Here is a 23208-nt window from a genome sequence, read left to right on the forward strand (position 1 = left end):
GACATGCAGTGCCACGGCAGGCGCGGCATGTACGCCAGAAAAGCAACGCCGGTCAACGTAACCACAATGCAAACGCATCTCTGACGATTCTCGCACTTTCGCTTACCTTGGTTACACTTTGATGTAACAGTGAAAAGCTTTCGACGCTAAAATGCGTATTCTTCAACCTTCGCCAGCCCTCTGCACCGAGATCGGTCGCACTCAATACGACCCGTACGACTCCCAGCGAAGGTAGGCCTAGCGCACCTGCCGAGTCCGTGTGTACATGCTGTCGGCGCTTCTGGGTTTAAGGATCCGCAATTCCGACATGTAAGAATGAGTGTACAGTATTGCTTTAGTATCGGTTAACCTGAATGAACCATTTTTTCTTGCGTACGGTGTCCGTACAAGAAGTGTTGGGCATCGTTATGACGCGTCTTCGGCAAACGCACCCCGGCAGCCACCGAAAGCTGCCGGGCGCACTCGCCGGCACTTCGCTGACACACACTTGTTAATTAGTACGCCTTGTTGGACTAACATGATAGCATACTTTTTTGCACGCTCAATTTGGTGTTTGGCGATCGCTTATGTCCATTGACACGGCTGCTGTACTGGTGTATCGTCGATTGCGCGAGAAAATACACTTTATTCAATGTCATTCGTGGTAGGCAGCTGTTTGTGTGTTATGAAGAAGCGAATTTTACTTGGAAAGAAAGCTCGTGTCTATCTTCAGTATGCGACCCGTAAAGTTGAAGCCGAGCGGTGAGCTTTGTCTTGACTAGTCTTTTTACGGCAAGGCTAATGTGTTGCAGCGTGGCGTAGTGGTAGAGACTTCGGCTCAGAATCTGAGGGCGGCAGGTTCGAATCCTCCTGCGAAACATTTTTTTTTTTCACGGCTCTTTCTTTTTTATTGCAATAATGCTTCAGTGTCTACCTTATTTCAGTGGCAATTCGTTTGTGTCATAAACTAAGTTGGCGATGCGTCAGAAGTTCCCAATGTTCGAGACTTCGAAGCTGCCTCTGTTGGCGTTTCAGAAACCAAAGGCTGAAGATCAGAAACACTTTCTTTTGTTATTACTGAAAGCTATCCTATTAACTTGCACATTAAAGTGACATCTGTGACGTCTACGGTCGGAGGATTATGCTTGAGAGTCAGTTATATATCGGTGTGCGGCGTCGGCCAGAAGCTCGCGCTAGTTTGTACTCTGTCTGCTCGGGAGGGAGTTCCCGAACCTGTTCACGCTACGTCGGGACGGGAGTTCCGTGTATTGGGAACTCTATCTGAGTAGCAGAGAGTTCGGGGTCTCTTTTACTCTGCTGTCAAGCAAAGAGTAAGTGGTTACCTTTGTGGTTACCTTTACTAATCTGGAACTTGTGATGCTGGCACTGGGAAGGAACACCTACGACATGCCACCCTGTGCATATGGCAATCCAGGCAACATCATACTAGACTTTGTTTAAATGTAGTGTTTCCCATGTGAAAGCAATAGTACCTTCCTCAGTGCCACAGGTTGGTGGAGAGCGTGTGTCCCTGGTGGGCTGGGTTGCTGGACCATGGCCCCACAGCAGCTGGGTGCCCCCCCCAGGCATTGCTGGAACTGAGCTGCAGACCAGCCATCTGCTGTTGCAGCTGCACACACATGACCAATATAAAAGCTGCTAAAAACTGAAAGGCACAAAACACACACCTGGGGTATGTTGGCTGGCTGTGCCACTGGACTCAGGAATGGGTTGCTGTGGAATGGCTGTCCCTCACCCGTGTCACTGCTGCTTGCTGCCAGGTGCGACTGCTGCTGCTGCTGCAAATGTTTATCACTGCCAAAGTCTGGTAATTATGCTGGGACACATGCCGCCTTTCCCTGCCAAGCATGGTGCTTTGTTTATGATAGCAGTTCCTCAACCCCCTTGAGAACAACAGCAAATTTGCTTCTCTAATTTGATGAGTATTGTCACTTAAGTATGCTAACATAAGTTAGTCTGTTAACACAATACAGTCAAATCTCAATACAATGAATCTAAAGGGACCGCTAAAAACTTATTTTTAAATACTGTTGCAGTGAAAAAAATTGATAATTCAGGCTAGAAATCTTAAGTGCAAAAAAAGGACTTGGAAATGGGGTACCAGCGAAAACACTGAAAACACGTACACAAGAAGGCGTTAAAAACGGACGAACGCTGGACGAACGTGTGTAACGCCTTCTTCTTGTGTACGTGTTTTCAGTGTTTTTGCTGGTACCCCATTTTCAAGTTCATAATGCACCAACTGGCCCAACAGCTAGCGCTAATGCAAAAAAAGGAGTCTCCTATTTTTTCTGCATACACATCCGCAAACATGTTATCTCTAATAAGGGTGGCAAAAAACACTATGTAGCCTGCAATGAGTGCACGTTTACTTGAAGAAGACCTATCTTTGTGGTGCATGGGTGCAGCTCAACTGCTGCAAGATGAACTGTTCAATGAGTGCATATTTTTTATGCACTTCAAACCGTTGGAATCAGATACCAATTCTTTGCATCAGTTCGCACGTGCTGTTTCATCGCCATTACTCTTGTCCTCATCACTGTGTCCTTGCTCACGACAAACTGTGTTGATCTCATGGTTCGTTCGTTCATCCAACGTCTATACTTAGTGATCGCACTGTATGTAATATTCCAACGTTTCTGAAGCATCCATGGCAAATCTTTCTGCGACTTATTCCCATAGGTCGCTTGCGCCTCATTATTCAATGTCTTGTTGAATGAGACACCTCTGGTGATTGCTGCTACTTGCGACAAGCTAAAAGACGTAGCTGGTCAACAAAATGAAGGTAAAGAGGCCGCAAGGTGAAAGCTGACGACGAAAAGAAGTACAGGCGATGGCAATAGGGCTGTAGCGGGAGTTGATGCCGTTGACCGCGATAATTTTTATTTGTGTGCGCATACCAATTCGTATGCAGCGGCGCACGGCGCATACGCGGCCAACATGCCTTACGTTATCACCGGCGTGCCGCGAGAGATAAGCAGCCACGCCCCCTTTGTGTTGGCGTTTTCGAAGCCTGTTTTTCATGGAAAATAAAGGTAGTTCTTGCCCAGACTTCAAGGAGTGTAGGACTTTACTTTTCGCTCCTCCTTGGGGCGAGTACGCTACAGGGCTATTGTGCATTTAGAGTAGGGCAGCGCATAAAGAAATAAGCCGGCATTTTGATGGTGATGATAGTAGCACGTACGAAGCTAGGCATTGTTTACCCCGCCTCCGTGACCGACATTTTAAGTTTGCAATTTGTTATATCCAAGTGTTGTTAAGACACAAGGGCAATAAAATTTGATAAGTTATTCTGTAACATTCGGTGTTCTGAAATGCGTTGTAGTGAAATATTTTTGCATTAAACCAATAGACATTTGGAAGGGGATTTTCAAAATACAGTGATGCTACCGAGGACTTCTGATTTGGAGCAATTTTTGGAGCAGCAAAATTTCCGTTTTGGAGCACTCTGGAGCAGCAAAATTTTCATCTTGGAGCACTTTGGCACAGATAATTTTGCATCTGGGAGCACTCTGGAGCAGCGAATTTTACATCCTGGAATGCACTACAGAAGCATATTGCAATAACATTCAAGCACCGGAATATTACTATGGGGCTCTTATGAAGGCTAGAAATATTTAGATTCATTGCAAATCTTATGGGAAAAATCATCTCAGGAGAACTCCATACTTCACTCGCTAATGAAAAAGTAAGGTCTCATGCAGTTGAGTGTTCTGAATTAACCTCTTCGGCGATTATTTTCGACACTAGCAAATAAACAGAATACCATATCAATAAAATTGCACTTTATGAAATAACACTCTAAATACATCTATGTGGTTATCAGCAGACATTGTAGATAAACGCCGTGACGTACAGCAGTGCCTCAATGCCAAAGAGCCACACTGTCCCTAATGCATTCCCCTAAGAAAACTCCAAGGCGAAAGCCAGGTTCTTTTTCTTCTCGATCGACGGGTTGATCCTCCCCCTCCTTCTCTGCAAGCTATCTGCACCTCACCTGGTTTTGCGCTAGCTCCATGATCGGCGCACCGATTACGGAAGCAGTGTAAAGCGACAATGTCGTGATGGCGCCATCACGTCACATCACGATATATGACGCCATGATGACGTCACAAGTTTTGACGATCTATGACGTGATGATGACGCCATCACATGATTATTTTTTGCATCAATCGATTGACGCCGCCGACGGTCAATTTTCGTGTTTGATAAAGCATCTGATGCTTTCGCATTAATATTGCGTAGTGAACGTTAACAACCTGGCCTTACATACCGAACTGTCCTCCACCATGTCACCTCCTTGCCATGCGCGAAACAGCTTCGCTATCATCCACTTCACAGAGTGAAATGGCTCCTCAACTTTTTTAAAATGTTTATTGTGATAACAATTATATGGATGCTCTTTGCGGATTTTTGCCGTCGCCATTGCCGTAATTTTCTGTATAAAGACCAAATTAATAACACCACCACGCGCATTCTAGCCGCGGGTACAAGCTCGCGAGCGCTGGCGGCGAACGCGGCTGAAGCGGAGATTAAGCTAGCCGGCCGTCTCTCTCCGTCGCACGGACAGCGCATGAGATAACATCTTCCCGCGTGTGGGCCTGCCGTCGATTGCTCATCAAACAGAGAGGAAACGCCCTGCCCGTCTTTCGTAAGGAGCATGAAAGGACGCCAGGGGAGCGCGGGGGTGGGAAGGGGGGAGGGGAAGGGGGGGAGGGGACCGCATCGTTCGAAGGGCGCAGTCGATTGCGCGCGCGCCATCTCGAGGCATCAGGAGACTGCTCGTAAACTTGCTGTGCTCTCAACGCTTACTTCGTGTTTAGAGAACTCAGAGCAAGAAAACGCTTCGGTTCCTGGAGCGGCCATATTCCCTTAAACCAGTGTTTTGTTGAGTTACGCGAGATTGAATCCAAAAGAGTTAGCTGCTAGCCTTATTTCGTTTAACAATACAATTTGTTGGTATCGCATTCATTGCTTCGCCCTTAAGCGAAAGTGAGTTTTTTTACCCGTCAGCTATTGACCCCCGAAAGCGAGGGGCGGACGTGTAACATGGGGTAGCCGCTTTACTGTGGGCCGTCAGTGACAGGCCCTCTACTGACAGCTGCGTATGGGCGGCTGCTCCGACCAGGATATATGCTTTTAATAATGAGATGACATTTTGAAAAAGCAAGCAAAAAATTCGAATTGGAACCCTAGCACGTGAGCTCGAAAGGGCAGGGCCTTTTAGGGGGTATTTAGCGCAGAGTGATTAAACTCGGACGTGCTGGTATAAGCAATTACGAAAAAGCTCTTCCGAATGAAGATCCATGGATAAAGTACAGTAAAACCCCGTTAATTCGGACTTCACGGGACCAGAGAGAATGTCCGAATTAACCGAGGGTTCGAATTATCGCGAGTACGATTATAACACTAGAAAAATGTTTCCGCCACCACCATACTTTTATTTCTTAAAGAAGTCGGTGATCGCGGTTTGCTTCGCGGAGGCAACGTGCAAGGAAATCACAATTTTGCTAAGTTCCTGAAGGTCCGCGCACACTGTGCCGCAAAGCGGCGGTCTAGCTGACGCAGCCAGGTCATCCAAGCCTTTCTATCAAAGCGGTAGTCGACAGGCAGCTGCTTAATGTTCTTAAAACATCTTGGCTTCGCAGCCTTTCCTATCACCAGCAGCGGCAACTACTCTGTGCTGGTCATGCTCGTAGCCAGAACCGTCACCCGCTCTTTTCTCCGTTTCCCGCCAACGCACGGGTCCCCCTTAAACACGATCGTCTTGTCAGGCAGAGCCTTAAAGAACAGCGCTGAAATTTTGTTGAGTGCGCTGAGTGTTGAAAATTTTGCACGGCTCGTACGTAGAAAGGAGTGCGGAAAGTCCGGAACGCCAGGCCTGCACAACGCTTCACCGCGCACGTTGCGGAACACCAGGGGTGCTATCGCGGAACGATGCCTTATGCCATATTCTATGCTATTCTTATCATCCACAACTCATGGCTGGCTGATCGCGTTGATAACGCTATAGTGCTATAATAACGCGGACGGACCGTCGCCATGTTGCCTGTTGCTGATGACAGTAGCGATGCACTGCCTTTCATTGTGTATATGCTTCCGAGATGCAAAGCTCGTTTTAAATCTCGGAGGCCATAATCCGATCTCGTTACCTCGTTTTAAATCTCGGAGGCCATAATCCGATCTCGTTACCTCGTTTTAAATCTCGGAGGCCATGATCCGATCTCGAAATTGTTCAGATGCGCCGTCGATTTCGGCTGCGAATCCGAATTATATCCGAACCGTGGCCGTGGCGGTATCCGCTGCTGCTTCCCCGTCTTGACCCGACCTCGGTCGGGAGTTCGAATTAACCGAAGCGCGGTCGAATCTGTCCGAATTAATGAGAGTTCTCAGCCATAGAACAATGCACATTTTGGATGGGACCAGACGCCGCGTCCGAATTAACCGAAATTCCGAATTAACGGGGGTCGAATTAACGAGATTTTACTGTATATCTGAGGAAAAGTGTGAACGCGTTTCCACCGTTCGCGTGCTCTTCCATAAATGCGAAGCAAGGAAAATTCGATATTGTTCCATATATATACTGCTAGCGATCCCAGATTTCATTCCGCGATGTCCGGAAACAGAAGTGACAGACATTTTAGCAGCACACACGTAGTTATTACTGAACATTGCTTTCCTTACGTGCCGTGCGACGCTTGAAACGAGCTATCAGCAGCGTTTCTACAACAGTTGACGTCCCCCGATGAATCGCCGTCGCACTTTCTCGCTACCGAGAGGCCTAGACGTCACAAGCCTCTGCGGAGAGCGCGTTTTGCTGTCGAGCCGACTTGCAGAACAGAAGCTTCGTCGGCACCGTGCATGGCATCGTGGCTTATTCGAGACGCACGCGCGAGCGCTATTCATTCAGCGGAATAATTCTTGGTCCATGGTTGCGACTTTGGCAGCCCCAAGATCAAGCTGCACATGTTCTGACCCGCCGGCCGTGCGATTGCCGGTGATAGACGCCCCCAAACCCGAGACTTTGGCGCAGTTTGGCGCAATTTTCGTCGATATTATCAGGATGGCGCAGTAAATACAATTTGGCGCACTTTGGCGCAGTTGGCGCAGGAGTGGAATCACTGAAAATATTTGTTGTTGTGAAAAAATAATTAATCTGAGGTTCGCTATAACAGGATTTGACTAATCTGTCAAGTACCCAGTCTGTTAACATACCAGCTCACATTAACAGCACACTTGACCCTGTTTTTGTTTCCAAGCCATATGATGATATGTGGGTTTTAATGGTGCAAGGGCCATGCTTGGCCAAAGATTGCCATGAAGAATGATAAAAGAGTAACAATGGTCCATGATTTGAGCTATGATTATGTTAGCTATGAATCATGCGAGCTATGATTATGTTACCTGGCTATATAGGGGCCTAAAATTCCGCACCCTAGGGTGGGTAAAACATAAGAGAACATAAGAGATATTAAAATTACGAGAGTGACATGACGTGTGCAGTGAGGATCAATGACAAGCGGTCGTGATAACGAAACTATAGAGAGGTGCAAACAGCACGAATGCCTCGTCAATAGCCCTTGTGTCCAAGAGCCGCGAGGTAGGTGCTATTTTAATGTAGCCACCGCAGCAGCAACCTCTACTCAGAGGTTGTGCTATGGGTTGCCTGAAAACATGACATGAAAACTATTTACATCCCTTAAAAACGCGACCAATGATTCATATTTAAAAAGCGGTTCCCTACCTATGAATATTGATGGATGCAATGGTACTTGATGTCGGTGGGGAAACGGAAAATGTTTTCTTCTAATAGCAACCAATTCCTTGCATTGTACAGTAGAACCCCGCTGATACGTTTTTGAAGGGACCGTAGGAAATAAACGTAGGAGACGGGAAACGTAAGAGACGAAAAACAGGAAAAACGGCAAAATATTTAGTGGTACAGAATTTTATTTCAATTCTTACGAGCAGCACGAAAATTGGCGCGCTCAGCCGCGATCTAGTCGATGGATAGAAACGCGGAGCTAAGGACGGCCTCATCCACAGAAATGTAATCAACGTATGTGATTTTTTTAACACCAACAGCTGTAGGCATGAAAGAACTAAGCACACGCAATCACGACCAGCGCGGCGAGTCCGACCGCGAACCGCACGCACGACCATGCGAGCTCCAACCAGCTCGAACTCCTCCCGTTCTCCGACAAATAACGATGATGATGAGTCTACGCCAACGCGATGGCAGAAGTGAATGCTAATCTCGAAGGCCTTGCTTTCGCAAGCAATTACGTCATACACGCCATGTTTGTGCAATGCAAATCTCAAAGGCTACGCTTTTGTCAATAGTAAATGCCAATCTCGAAGGCCTTGCTTTCGCGCGCAGTTACGTCATAGACGCCATCTTTGCAATTTGAATCTCGAAGGCCATGCTTTTGTTTGCATCAATTGAAAGATTCTGTTGCTTGCGCCTCTCATGCGGCTAATATTACGGTCACACGAGGCCAAGCTGCGTGAAAATGCACCATGGCCGCTCTCTTTGGTAGTCACTCGGTCGGCTCCGAGCGCACTTCGCGACGTATCATACGGGAACGGTCCGACAGTTACGACGTAACAGCGGGGTTCCCAATACATTGTATCCTATGGGAGCTATGCCGGGACCGGCGGAAAACGACGTAACAGCCGGGAAAACGCAGCAGTGAGGAACGTAACAGCGGGGTTCTACTGTATTAAAATATGGAGCACGTTGAGTGGCTCACCGCATTTATACACAGTTGGATCATCACCAGACAAAAGGTATGCATGTGTGCTGTGGGTGCGTCCTATTTGTAGCCTGGTAAGTGTGTGGGGATTGAGGCTTGCCTGTCGCCATTGCGCGGGTTTTTCGCCTATTTCTGCCATCCTCATGTCCGATCATGATGCTCCCCTCCTCTGCCGTCCTACGGTGCTGGTGAGTGGGGGTGACGTTAACCTCCCTCACCCCGGTGCCGGATCTCGATGGTGGCGCTGCGCTAGAGTCTCGCGTCTCGCGAGACGTTTCCCGCGGCGGGGGAGTCAGACTCTCTTTGGACCTCGTAGGGTAAGCATGTGTTTTGCTTCCCGTCCGTCGGCTCCTCTGTTTTTGGGCTCGCTCGGACGAAGTTCGCTAACGGTGCCTTGCGCCAGCGGCGAGCGCTTACCTTACGTTGTTCTTTCCGAACGCTAGGCCAAGGAGTGGTGCGGTGTGTTCGTGCGTAGTCATACTACACTGAAACCGTACCTATTGAAGCCAATGCGAGCGGAGTTTGCCCTCACTCGAACGATCGGGCCCTGTGGTCGCTGATTGTGAGAGTATGCAGCATAGTCGCGAGGGACCGTTTCCCTCAGTGGCGAGTCGCCATGAGCCTTTGCCCGCGGAGACGTGCTAGCGGCACCCTTTGTGTTGTATTTTCACCCGTGGCGCGGTTAAGCCTGTTTGCTTCTCCCGCCGCCTTTGAGAGCGGGCGTTGTACTGCGTTTTGTGGTGTTGCTGCAGGCAATAAAGTGTTGCGGATCTCGAGAGCAGAACTGTGTACTTGCCGCGCTGCGCTCGGCGCCTTTGCACTTGAACGTATGTGTGCAGCGGCGCGCTAGTTCACGCGAGGCGACGGCAGACGAGGCCCTGTGGCTCGCTAAGTCCGAACCCATGCTAGTGGACGTACTCCTGTGGGATATGTGCACACTACAAGTGTTACTTGTGTGAGGCGTGACCTGGATACTGGTGGCCAATTTCAAAGATTCGGCTTGATAACATGTAGCTTCTTTTGTGTTTGCCTGTACCACGAGTGCTGCCAATAAGCCCCGAGCTTTTCCTTTAGGAAGGGTGTAAGGTCTAGTGAAGGGACAGCAATGGATGTATTAGCGGCAGTGTTGTCGCGGGCTGAGGCCGCCAACACATTTCCCCCGATCTCGCAGTGCCCTGGCACCCAGCACCCTAGAACATGTTTGAGTGTGTAGAGGGTGCATAAAAGGGAGTAGAGTGACACAAGGACAGGATTTTTATGTTTTTTCAAAGTTTTCAAAGCTTTGAAAGGTCCGGGCAACTGCAATAGGCCGTTGTGGTGCCACCCCGTCGCACCACTTTGGCAAAAGATGCCTTGAAAGCGAAGGACAGTGAAATGCGTTGTCGTGCTTCGTGGAACGTTATGTTCCCTTTGATTTTTAGTGTTATTATTTCTTTTTCTTTCCACCAAGCTGGTCAAGCTCTGGAGTAAGCAGGGTGGTCTCCATCCCAGTTCGTGCAGTGTGTCTCATTGTGAGTGCAGTATTCAGCAGATTGGCCCGTTGTTTCGCATTTCGGGCAAATAAACTGCTCTCGGCAGCTCTGTGACGCGTGACCAAACCGTCGGCATTTAAAGCAACATCGTGGGTTTGGAATGTATGGTCTAACATGAAGTTTCACATAGCCAGTTTCTAGAGTCTCAGGTAGGGTAGTCAAACTGAAAGTGAGTATTAAATGCTTCATCGGGATTTCTGTGTTTCGCCTGATTGTGATGCGCTGGACATTTATTGTGTCTTGATCTTTCCATCCATCTAGGAGTTCCCGTTTCAGTCAGTTCTACTAGGTCTTCGTCGGACACTACGCCTTTCACAGTGACATTGTGCGATGGGCTGTCACAGAGATTGGAAAACTGCCAAAAGCCACAAGGTGTGCTAGTTTATCGTACTTTTGTTTGTCGTGGACTTGAAGAAGAAGATCTCCGCTTCCCATCTTCGTAACCTTATAGCCTGGGACAACTGCATCAGTCCGGGTTTTTGAAACTAGAAATGGCGACATGTTCGGACTATTTTGGTTTCATGTTTACTGTGCACAACGTGGAACTTGGGAAAAGCCTGCTTCTGTTTAGCAAAAATTGATGCATCTTCAGTGCGCCACCTTTTGAGGGAGCGATCAGGGTGTGAGGGTAGAGCGTTCGCCATGTGAAACTTGTAAAATTCGGCGGCGATAATGGCCCCCCACCACCAAGCCCAACAAGGGGACGCTACGAGGTTGTACAACACTTGGCGATGCCAGCCATGCATCGCCACTATAACCAATGTAGCGAAGCTTTGGAACTCTGAAGTGGGTCGTTCTCTCCGGCCCCTTCTAGTGGGTTGCCCTCTTCGGACAGAACGCAGCTCGTGCAGAGTCGGCCCCGCCTTGACTGTTGTTGTCGTTCATCTTCGCCGAGTGTCCGCCAATAAACATCTTTATAATTTGGTGGAGGTGCTGTGCCCTTCAAACAACTATGGTCAGCATTCGATGCCCTTGGAGCTTCGATCCTGTGCCGTGCCCTCTACCATGACTCAAGACGCCGCCCAGCAAACGCCTCCCCCTGCACCGACATCCTGTCCCGGTCTCCCCTGCATCCGTGACCCTCCTATTTTCACCGGCGCGGATGGCACCGACGTCGAGGACTGGCTCGCGATTTACGAGCGTGTCAGCGTACCCAATAAATGGGACGAGGCAGGCAAACTAAGCAACCTGGTTTTCTACCTAGCGGGTGTCGCAAGCCTATGGTACAACAACCACGCATCCGATTTCGCTACGTGGTCCGCTTTCAAGACCGCCATCGTCGACGTGTTTGGCCACCCAGCGGTTCGTAAGCTGCAAGCTGAATAGAGTTTACGTGAACGAGCCCAACAGTCCGGCAAGTCTTTCACGAGTTACATTGAAGACATCCTGGACTTGTGCAAGAAAGCCAACGCGACCATGTCCGAGTCTGACAAGATCCGGAACGTCATGAAAGGCATCGACGACGATTCCTTCACCATGCTGCTCGCCAAAAACCCTTGCACTGTGGCTGAGGTCATCACACTGTGCCAAAGCTATGAGGAGCTGTGCCTATCCTATCCTACCTATCCGAGGTTGGATAACTGCACAAGCTTAACCCTCGCCGCCTGGAAGAATCTGAAGTAAATGGAAGAGAGCAGATGACAGGAGGGATTTAATGTAAAAGCGAAAGACAAAGCTGTAGGTAGAAATGGACAGGAAAAGGCGACTGCTGATTTCCTCTGGGTGGGTCAGCCCAGGGGTGGCGTCTACGTGAAGCCGGGGCCAAAGGGGCGTGTTGCCTATGCCGGGGGGACTTAAAGGTCCAATCACCCGGCGTCGGCTCAACCCCCAGGATCGCCTTTCCCCGGACACGGCTAGGCGGAGGGGGTCGAAACCCCCTCCCGCCCCCTCTCATGTCATTCACACCTATTTTATACACGCGCGAAAAAACACAACTCATCTTGCACGTGTTCTTAACCCTTTCAGGCACCACCGAGGAAGAACTTTCTGTAAATGCATCAAAATTACACAACGTCATTTCAAGGCACTCAATATTCTATTGCAACAAAAATCATATCAAAATATATTATTTTTTATGTATGTCATAGTAATGAACCCTTATTATATAGTAATTAAATATCTGTTTATTCTGAAGTCATTCATGCTCTGTTTTTGCATAAATAGAAGCAACTGCCAGGCTAGAAATATGGTGCAAATTCGTTTTTGGTTATGCCAATGTTAAGCGAAGAAAAATTATACTTTTGCTGTGGCTTGCGGGAAGTGGCACGTCAAACGACTCGTCGAACGTGGTGGTGCATTCAGCAAAGTGATCATATGCAACAGTACACTGAAAAATGAAGTTAAATGAAGACAAATTTATTATGCAGGAAGTTCAATTCATCCAAAGCTCAATGTATCTTGCTCTTAGCTGGCCACTATTCGATACAACTAGCAGAAACATGTGGTGTAGACAATTGTGCACATAGCGCCTCAAACCAAGGAACATCACCTCCTTTTCCAACAAGAAAATCGATGACGAGCTCACACGCAAATGTCCTAATCTTTTACAGCTTCGGCTTCTTTTTCTCCCATGTCAGCCGGTCCTTAGAACGGCCGATAATAATATAATGATACAGAACAGGGGAGCATCTTTGCAGATGTCTCCCTTTTGTGGACGAGAGCACCTGCATCTGTCTGGACCACGTAGGAGCGTGGACGCTGTGCTGGGCTAAGAACTGTGTCAGCACAATCTGCGCCGCGAATCCAGACTCTCTCCCCTCTCCCAGGGGATGCAAATCCTGCACAGCATGCCAATGGTCCAAAATCTTGCACCAGCAATGTCATTGGGCAGTGTCATGCCCAACGAAGTCAGCGGCGTGAGGGGATCCTGGAAGTAATGTGGCTAGTGGGAGTGGAAGGAGTGTCCTGAGGCTGCGCCCTATGAGCAGCTGAGCAGGGCTGTACCCGATCACGCCAGGTGCGTTACGGTATGACAAGAGGGCCAAGGGCCAGTCTGGAGACTTCTTGAAAAGTTCCTTGACACTCTGCTTGACTTCGCCATTGGAATGCGGGCACCTGGGACTGCTGGTGACATGGTAGAAGCCATAGCTCTGGGTGAAGACGTGGAACTCTGCTGACAAAAACTGAGGTCCAGTGTTGCTCACAAGGGTCTCCGGGATTTCATGCCCTGCGAAGACACTTTTGATGACAGAGATCCCCGCTGCAGACATTGAGTGGAGGGACAGCACTTCTGAGTACCTGGAGTAGTAACCGACTCACTCCCAGGGGTGGTTTGGCGTCACTGTAGGAAGCAGTGGCTCTGCTTACTGGACCCATGTGGTGGCACAGTTGGGACAGTTTTCAACCATGGTCTTTATCCGACTTCCCAAGGTCGGCCACCAGACAGCCCCCCTGGCGATGCAGCGGCAACAGTTCACTGCGAGGTGTCCATCGTAGATGAGGGACAGTACGTGCTCCTGCAGAGAAGCGGGCACCAGTAGGAGCCCCTGCAGAGAAGGCCGTCACCGATAGAGAGTTCGACACGATGAGCCCAAAACTGAGCCACGCTGACAGGCAGACTCTCCTTCAGAGGCCACCCTTGCTCGCAGTATGAGCCGAGCTGCTCAAGCACACTGCCAATCCGCAGCCTGATGAGCACAGAAGTCGTCAAGGAGGACCGCAAACGTGGAAGGAATAGCGCGGAGCACTTCTTGGACGTACAGCTCAATGTACCTTGTCAACGGCTGAAGTCGTCGGCAGTTGGGCAAATGGGTCCCGCGATAGCGCATCTGCGGTAGCCAACTGTTTCCCAGGCACATACTTGACGTCGAACCGGTGCTGGAGGAGGCAGATGCGAAAGCACAGGATCCAGCGTGGCATGAGGTCGAGGTCCGTGGTTCCAAGGAGCTTGACCAATGGCTTATGGTTGGTCTCAGAGTGAAACAAAGGCCCCGAAGAAACTCATGGAACCGGTTAATTGCCCAGGTGGCAGCCAGTGCCTCTTTTTCGATTTCACTGTACCTTCGTTCTGTTTCCGTCAGCGCAAGAGAGGTGTATGCCATTGGTCGGCGCTCCCCTGATGGCTTGTCTTGAAGAAGCACTGCACTCAGCCCGAAGGAACTGGCATATGCAGAGACTATCGTCAGGAGTGCAGGGTTGTACCTTGCGAGGCAGATGTCCGAGGACAGCACGGTCATGAGATTGTAAAATGCTGAAGCTTGCGCTGGTCTCTATGTCCAGGCTGCAGTCTTGTTCAGGAGACTTCGGACTGGTGCAGTCGTCTGAGAGAAACCCGGGAGGAAAAAACCGACATGGTTCAGCATACCAAGAAAATATGCTGGACACCATGAACGACCGGAGAAGCTGGCATGCGCTGAATGGCCAACACCTTGTCTGGATCAGGAGCAATGCCATTGGCACTGACGCTGCCACCAAGGAATCGTACACTGGACACGCCGAAACTGCAGTTGGCGGCGTTGAGGGTGACCACCGCTTGTTGGAAGCCAAGGACTGCTTGGAGGCGTTGGTCGTGCTCTTCTGTGGTGCGGCCAAACACAAGTATGTCGTCCATGAGGTTAACGACACCGGCCAAACCTTCCAGGAGGTGAGACATCCGACACTGGAAGTATTCTGGGGCTGATGTTACGCCGAATGGGAGGCGGCAACAGCAGTATCTGCCAAACGGAGTGATGAAGGTCATATACTTCTGGGAGTCCCGGCCCAAGCGTACCTGGAGGGCCAAGAAGGGGTCGCCAACATGATAGATCACATTCTGGTTTTTGGACGCACCCGCCAGGAGCATGACGCCAGACTGAGCCAGGTGCTATCTCGCCTTGCAAAAGCAGGCATCACATTGCACGAGGACAAGTGTCGCTTTGGGGTATCTGAGGTCTTCCTCGGAGTTGTCGTCTCAGCTAAGGGTATTAGGCCGGATCCAAGCAAGGTTGAAGTGGTCAAAGCTATGGAAGCTACCACAGACGTCGCCGGCGTTAGACGACTGCTTGGAACGGTGAATCATCTTGCCAGATTCCTGCCACACATCTCGGACGTCACAGCACCCATCAGAGCCTTGCTGAACAAGTCTGCGAGCTGGGTGTGGCAACATGAGCAAGAGGCAGCATTCAAGAAGATCAAAGAACTCTTGACGTCAGACAGGTGCATGGCCAAGTACCACTCGTCGTATGCCACGACAGTGTCTGCAGATGCAAGCTCTTTCGAACTCGGCGCAGTACTGCTGCAGACTCAACCCTCGGGAGAGCGTCGCCCAGTCGCATTCGCTTCGAGGTCCATGACGAGTACCGAACAGCGTTACAGCCAGACCGAAAAAGAAGCTTTGGCAACGACGTGGGGTATCCAAAGGTTCGACGAGTTTGTCAGTGGCATAACCTTCGACTTCGAGACCGACCACCTGCCTCTCGTTTCACTTCTGGGCAAGATGGAACTGGATATGTTGCCGCCTCGTATTCAGAGACTACGGCTCAAGACAATGCAGTAACAGTTTTGCATGTTGCACGTGCCAGGAAAACTGCTAGCAACAGCAGATACCTTGTCACGTATCACCCACAAGGCATCCACTCCTGTAGACACGGTGGAACCCTTCGCAGCACAAGTAGTCGGCTGCATGTCGCAAGTCTTGCCACTCCGCCCTGAAGATGTACGACAGGCACAAGAATCCGATAGAGAGTGCAAGGCCCTCATCTCCTTCTGCCAGCAGGGTTGGCCACGAAAGACCAAGCTACCTCTGCACGTGTCCAAGTATGTCTCCGTGGCGGACGAGCTCTCTGTCTGCGACAGTATCCTGCTGAAAGGCCCCAGGATTGTCATCCCATCTCTTCGGCTGGTGGTCTTGACGCTGTTGCACGAAGGCCATCAGGGCATCAACAGGACCAAAGCCCTAGCTCGGGAGTCGGTTTGGTGGTCGGGTATCTCAGCAGACATCGCCTCTCTCGTCACCAACTGTGAACAGTGCGTTTCCACCCATGTGAACCTTGCAGAACCCCCAGTCTCCACAGCTCTACCTGGACGTCCCTGGGAATTTCTCGGAATGGACTTGTTCCACCTCAATGGCCAGACGTTCCTCCTGGTGGTGGACTACTACTCGACGTTCCCCGAGGTGGTGACCCTGAGAAGCACTACAGCTCGGGCAGTCATCGATGCTCTCAAAAGCATCTTCGCACACCACGGAATCCCGCAAGACGTCAGGTCGGACAATGGCCCACCGTTCTCGTCGCAAGAGTTTGCGGCATTTGCAGCGTCTTATGGCTTCAACCATGCGACCAGTAGCCAACACTACGCCCAGTCAAACGGAGAGGCAGAGAGGATGGTACGGACAGTGAAGGACCTGTTCCGCAAGTCCAAAGACCCTCACCTCGCTCTGCTCAGTTATCGGGACACTCCGGGAGTCGATGGCTTCAGTCCAGCCCAGCTGTTGATAGGACGTCAGCTGAGAACCAGAGCCCTGAAGCAAAACTCCCAGCTACGTCCCAACTGGCCGCCTAGGAAAGATGTCGTCGCCAAGGATATAGCCTACAGGCGTAAGCAGACCGATGACTACAATAGGCATCACGAAGCTCGAGACCTGTCACCTCTCCAAACGGGTCAGCGTGTGTGGGTGCGCCCTGACCAAGTGCAAGCTACGGTCCTCAGACCGAGGCAAAGGCCAAGAAGCTATGTGGTTGAAACAGACCGAGGGGGTGTTCTACAGCGCAACCGCCGTCACCTAGTGCTTTTCATGCCTTCTGCCTCCGGTGAGGAATCGCTGCCGATAGCTGCACGGCAACCATCGCCACCGCAGCAAGTTCCCCTTCAGGAACCTCAGCCTGCCAACAGTGTGGAACCTGCGGTCCCCCAAGGGCAGCCTTTGCAACATTCCCCTGCAGCCAGGGACCGTAGTGATGGTGTTACATGAGCCCGTTACGGCCGGCGCGTTGTTCCGCCGCGCCGTTTGAACTTGTGACATTGTGATGTGTTTGACGTCCTCCATCCTCCAATCAGACTTTCTCAAGGGGGGAGATGTAGAGGTTGCCACAATTCAGCCTTTTGATTAGGCCGCCACTGGAGCGTGGCGCCCCCTGTCACTGCAGTGCATCATATATGTTCACGCCCCAATAAAGTGTGGGTTCCATTTTTCGTCCGAGCGAGCAGCGTGTACACGTCAGTCTCTGAGTGCCCGTGCCCCCTGCGGCACTAACCACGCGTCAGGAAGTGGACGGCAGCTGGACCACCACTGCTCACTGTCATCACTAGAGACAACACACGTTTCTGACTGCCACGCATATAAACATACAGTCGAACCTTGTTAATTCAAACTCTAAGTGGATGGAAAATCTGTGCGAATTAACTGAAGTTTGAACTAGTGGGGTTCCCTTTGATTCGTGTTAGAGCGCACAATGCAGCAGAGAACTCTGCTATGTAGCATCTGTAACATTCCCGGGTGCTGCGTTTTTCCGGCTGCTAACTCGTTCTCTGGTCACTCACAGCATGGCTCTTGCTTGATCCAATGTATTGGGAACCCTACTGTTCCATCACAACTGTTCCGGTATGATACATCACGAACCAGCATCCCGAGCTGGCTTGAATGGCCATGGAGAGTGGCCATGTCGACTTTTCACAAACCTTTGGTCATGCTTAGCTTGGCTTGACAATGTGATTAGGTGTACAATATCACGTCACCCATGACGTGTTTTAGATTCCTGCCAGCAAAAGCAGAGACCCCGTGATCTATATTTGCTATTTTCAACATGGTCACTATGACACCATGCTGTTAGCAAGAATAAGGCCTCCAAGATTGGCTCTGGTTGTTGCCATTGTGTTGGTGTTGACTCCTTGTCCATGCTTCCTGCCATCTTTTTGCACTGTCTTATTTTCATTGCAGTGGTTGTGCAAGCGTGCTGTATGTAGTTTTTTCAGGCCTGCAACTGTTGGTGCCAACAGAATAGCATAGACAGGTAACGTTTCTGTGGACGACGCCACTTTCACCTACGCAGGTCTGTGCGTCGACAAGATTGTGGCCAGTGCGTGCAGAAGTGACAAACGTAGGAGCGGGGGCCATATGTGCACCAGCGGGGAAAGGAAAGGAACCACAAACCAAGTGCACAAGACTATGTCACTGAGCAGCATGTTAAGCCAGGTCGCATGATTTCCCCTAGCAAGTACAAACATGGTGTCTTCCAGTGTACACGGAGCAAGCACATGATTATAGGGTCGCGAAGCTGTGGCAGCTACTAATGCATCTATCTTTGGCAGTTGGCTCGCGGACTGCACAAAAAGTAGCCTGTGCAGATGGTCAATCTTGTTTGAATTAACCATGGCACACGTTCGTGGTTTGAATTAAGAAGAGCTTTTACCTATTCAAAACACATGTGACTTTGCCGGGACCAATGTGCCAGTTCGACTGAATATAAGAAATTACCTACAATGCTTCCTTTATGAATTAATATACAGCTAAAGCTCAACATAATGATATTCAATATAATATATAATAGAGTACTTAACCTCAATATAACAAAGCACATTTATCCCCAAATTCACTGCTGCTGCAAAGAGAAATCTAGGCATTAAGTTGAAACTTGTGCCAGTGCCAGTAGTGAAATGGTTGGATTACAAGCAGTTTTTTTTTTAAATGCACACCACATGAGAGACAGCAGTCACAAAGCTGAGCAGCATGGATGGTACTGAATGCTCTCCTTGTTCTTAGAGCAGAAAAGAGGCAGAGCATGTCTGCACCATGGCATTAGTCACTGGAAGCAACTGCCTGCTGCATCGTATCCACACCCTCTATGCAGCGTAGTTTTGAATTCGGTTCACTTTAAATAGTGACTACTATTTGCACCACCCTACATGAATGTTTGCAGGTAAAAAAAAAAAAGTCACCCCTTTATACATTAGGCCCACGCACAATATATAGCTTAAATACTAAAGCCCCCGAGGTTTATTCAAGCTACTGCAATAAAGTGCATTACCTGAGGAAGACGCATGCTGCCTCCAGGCACTGATGTAAGCCCTTGGAGAAACACGTTCGGAGTTGCAAAGCCACCTCCTGAAATGTACGCAGAATGTTGCGTCAATAAGAGACACATATACTCTTTCATCTTTGCCTTCCCTCTACAAATGAAAGTGAACTACTGCAGTCTTGTGTGTGTATGGCCTGTGCTTCTGGCTACAAAGTTTTGTTAAGACTACCCTAATTATCAAAACAGAGCTGATGAAGGCAAGAGTGATTATGATGATGCCACAGTGTTTTCTGCAGCAGAGGCCTAATCTGTCCAAAGAGCACCATGCCACTGTGTTGAGGACGTATCATGGCTGTGAAGAATCCTAAGAGCATTTTCTGTATAAACAGCAGACACACACAGTCAAACCCATGGAACAAGAATTATTGAGGAGGTGAAACAGCACTTGCTCGGGCGTCCCAATGACGTAATGGCGTCAAGCACGGTGCTGATACACCTTCTGTTATATGAGTTGGCTCACAGAGAGGTAAAACACACGTGACTTGCTCCCAAAAATGCTCAACAGTTCAAGGCCATGCAATGGCAATTCACTGAAAGCCCTTCACACACAGATGTGTGTGTTTCTTGTGCTTCTTCGCTGGCTCCAAATGCCTCGAAAAAAATTGTCATGCACAGGGCAATTACCTGCGCTGTATCTTTTTAGAATGCAAAATTTCTGTCATACGCCTTTTTTAAACACAAATTGTCAAATTGGGTATCATTCGTTCGAACCATAGCGATACATGGCGAACCATGGCGATACATGGCATGGTTCGAACCATGCCAGTACAGTAAAACCTCGCTGATACAAACTTTGGTCCGATACGAACTCGTGAAACTCCGCGGCCGAATTCCACTGTGTCCAATGCGCCGAAATTCGGATGTTCCAAACACTGTTCTGAATCACGATGGGGGATACAAACTTGGGTACTGAAACCGCTGAGAGCTGGCTGACAGCAGCGTGCTCCAGAAGCTTCGGAAGTATGCTCCCAGCCAGTGCACGCTCAGTCAAAACTGTGCTCAATCATTCGCCACAACTGCTGTGGACCAGTGCTGGGCAGCATCGAAGATACTTGTATCTTCGATACTATCTTAGATACTCTTTGGGTATCTTGTATCTGTATCGCGATACGTCTCACAAGATGTGTATCAGTATCTGTATTTCCGATACATTGAAGAATGTATCGTGTATCTTAAGGTACAAGATACTGCGATCCCAACACCACGGTGCGAAACAATATACATTCGTTGAACTCCGCTTCTCAAGCCGATACTGCCCCCACTAAGCCACCAGACTAAAACTAAAGACAGTGACATTATTTCATCTTTTCGCCAGAGTTTTCCAGCGAGGGCAGGCGATGAGCTCTGAACGTACCTATTGAGGGAGCAGAGACATGTGGGGGCGCTCGCGTCGTCTCGAGAGACAAAAGCACAAACGTCTGCGCCCAGAGGGCATTTTGTTTTCACAGTTTCTTTTTTTTTTCTTTTTTAGTTGTGGCACTTGGCTCTTAGCCACTGTCCTGTGCCACATATCCCAATGCGTGCGGTGTCTTTTGCACAAATTCTGATACCGCTGTACTGTCGTTATCGAAGTTTCTCTTGCGTTGTGCTCCATTGCGAAGTCTGAAGAATGCAAGACACGGGGTTGCTTTGTGTCTCCTGGCTTTCACACATCGGCGACTTGAAGGGCCTCGTTGATGCAAGTTTGACTTACGTGCAATGAGATCGACTTATATGCAAATAAGATTAGAACAGCTATAGCACCACTGGTACCGATGCTGGATTTAGCAAAACAAGCATTCACTTAACAGAAGGTATCTTGGCGTACGTCTCTTTTTCTTTTATTCAATGAGTTTTCTAAATCATAATTGTATTGCGAGTACAACTTCTTTCTAAGCTGTCATTTTCCATCCCATACATTATCTATGTCTCTATTGCTTTTTTTTGGGTCTGCTTACGGCAATAAGTCTTTAAAGAAACACTAAAGAGAAACAATGAATCGGTTTAGATCGATAAATTGTGCTCTGAGAACTCTAATGTCGTTAATTTCGCCATCATTTTATTAATAAAGAAGAAGTTCAAAGTTTCATTTTTAAATTTCGCGCCGAAATCTCCCCACATGACATCACGGATTTCCAAGTGTATTTATCGTATTTTGGCGCAATTCGCTCAACAAAATTACTCCAAACTTGGTATGGTAAGTCTATGACCCCCTCAGAGGACAATGTGCTTCATTTTTACCGATTAGAAACTGTGTAGCCCCTAGTAGGCGCCGTCAAAACATGTGACGTCACAGTGAATCGTGCGGAAACTTCAAGGCGACGTCGCGACTTACAATGTGTTTTTGCGCATTTTCTCGCTTACTAAGAGTCTTCTCGCAGCAAGCTTGGTGTTTTCGTTATTGTGAAAGAGTGCTTTACTAATATGAGAAATATCGTTTTGCTCTTTAGTGTCCCTTCAACGTGCTGGCAAGGCAAGCTCTCCGCTTTATTCTTACTTTTAGCTGTCTGCATCATTTATGCATACTGTTTGGAGATTTATATTCTACTTAAGTTTATTGTGATGTCAAGGCGACATTAAAACAAATATATATAATAATCTGTGCGTGCTTGGAGTATACAGCAACAAAAATTCTGCTTACTGGTTAGTAAAATAGCAAAATTGAGTTTTCATTATAATAACGTAGATTATTAGGAGTCATCTCAAAGATGTTAGCAAAGGGATTGGAGAAACATTGTTATACAAAATGCTCAGTTTTTCTAATGAGCATCTCAATGAGTCTGTTTATGCTAATTTACATAGGCAGTGAATTTTCTGTTGTCTTACCTTAAATGCCTAAGTGTCATGGCTATTAGGGGTTACCCGCAGCGGCGGTCTAGTGGTTATGGTGCTTGACTGCTAACCTGTAGGTCGCGCGGCCGTAATTCGATGCCCGTGTGCTTATATTTAAGTCCTATAACACGATGTGGTCGAAATTTCTGGAGCCCTCCACTACGGTCTCTATCATTATCATATCATGGTTCTATGGGACGTTAAACGCAAATATTATTATTAGCTGTTGGGGGCGCCGCCTGTATCGTGTTCTTATATGTATTCGCTGTTTTTGATGCAGAACCGCTTTTCTGTGTTACTTAGACATATTTGTTTTTCTTTCTTTCTTCTCTAAATATTTTTACTGTTACTAATCGCCGTGTAATCGGAGCTTGAGCGCCAATATAGTGTGAATAGTGGCGCTGTCCTGCGGCACTTTGTGCAACTATAGCTAGAACACGTCTGACACGTTTTCAGGGCTGCAGATGTTCTCTCTTAAAGGGACCGACAACTGATTTTTCAGAACCCATTTTTTTATGGCACAACAGAAAGCTCACCCTTCGCAGTGTTTGTAGATGCAGTAGTTAATCCGAAAAGCGTGTAGTTATTTCACAAGCAATATTTTTCAATCTGAAAGGCTCTAAACACGGACGTACCTTTCCTGCAGCAATGCTGAGAATTGATAGCGATGCCGCCAGCGCTTCTCGCAATTTGTGAAAGCTATCGTTGTTCTGCTTTCGCAGGAGGTCCTGTAACTATGCTTAGCCTCCTTTATTTAAATCTTTTCAACTATTTTTGAAAATAACAAGCTGTTACAATGAGATGATGCGGCATTATTAGCCCCGAGAACGAACACTGGCGTCGCTGCAGTCGCGCCGATGTGAAGTCATGGCAAGGACTCGTCTGCACTGCCTCCGACGATTGCCGTTTTCTGCGCCCGCCGCTTACGCGCTCTTTCGCGATATGGTGGCGATTACTCCTGAATTTTACGATGCAAATCTCCCAAGGCAGAAAGCAAAAATGTTATTCACTAGCGAGACTTAAAAAAATCATCAAAAGTTTGGATAATATAGCTTAGCATGGAAAAAAGTCACAGTTTCGCCGCAACGGCGAAGCAATGAATGCGATAGCAATAAATTG

General features: G+C 48.6%; 1 protein-coding gene across 4 annotated transcripts in view; it reads right to left on the reverse strand.

Moving 5' to 3' along the window:
• The window catches only part of LOC119372691 (stromal membrane-associated protein 1), a 224849-nt gene that overhangs the window by 24825 nt on the left and 176816 nt on the right, over nucleotides 1-23208 (reverse strand). For 2 of the 4 annotated variants that reach the window (XM_037643135.2, XM_037643140.2), the window contains 3 exons: nucleotides 19228-19304; nucleotides 1668-1778; nucleotides 1473-1609 (listed from right to left, as the gene is read on the reverse strand). In XM_037643135.2, the coding sequence (XP_037499063.1) occupies nucleotides 1478-1609; nucleotides 1668-1778; nucleotides 19228-19304 (320 nt within the window). In that variant the 3' untranslated portion in view covers nucleotides 1473-1477. The remainder of the gene's footprint in view (nucleotides 1-1472; nucleotides 1610-1667; nucleotides 1779-19227; nucleotides 19305-23208) is intronic. The other 2 variants (XM_037643138.2, XM_037643137.2) reach the window with 2 other exon arrangements.

This window comes from Rhipicephalus sanguineus, chromosome 10, assembly GCF_013339695.2.
Source record: "Rhipicephalus sanguineus isolate Rsan-2018 chromosome 10, BIME_Rsan_1.4, whole genome shotgun sequence".
Classification (NCBI taxonomy): domain Eukaryota; kingdom Metazoa; phylum Arthropoda; class Arachnida; order Ixodida; family Ixodidae; genus Rhipicephalus; species Rhipicephalus sanguineus.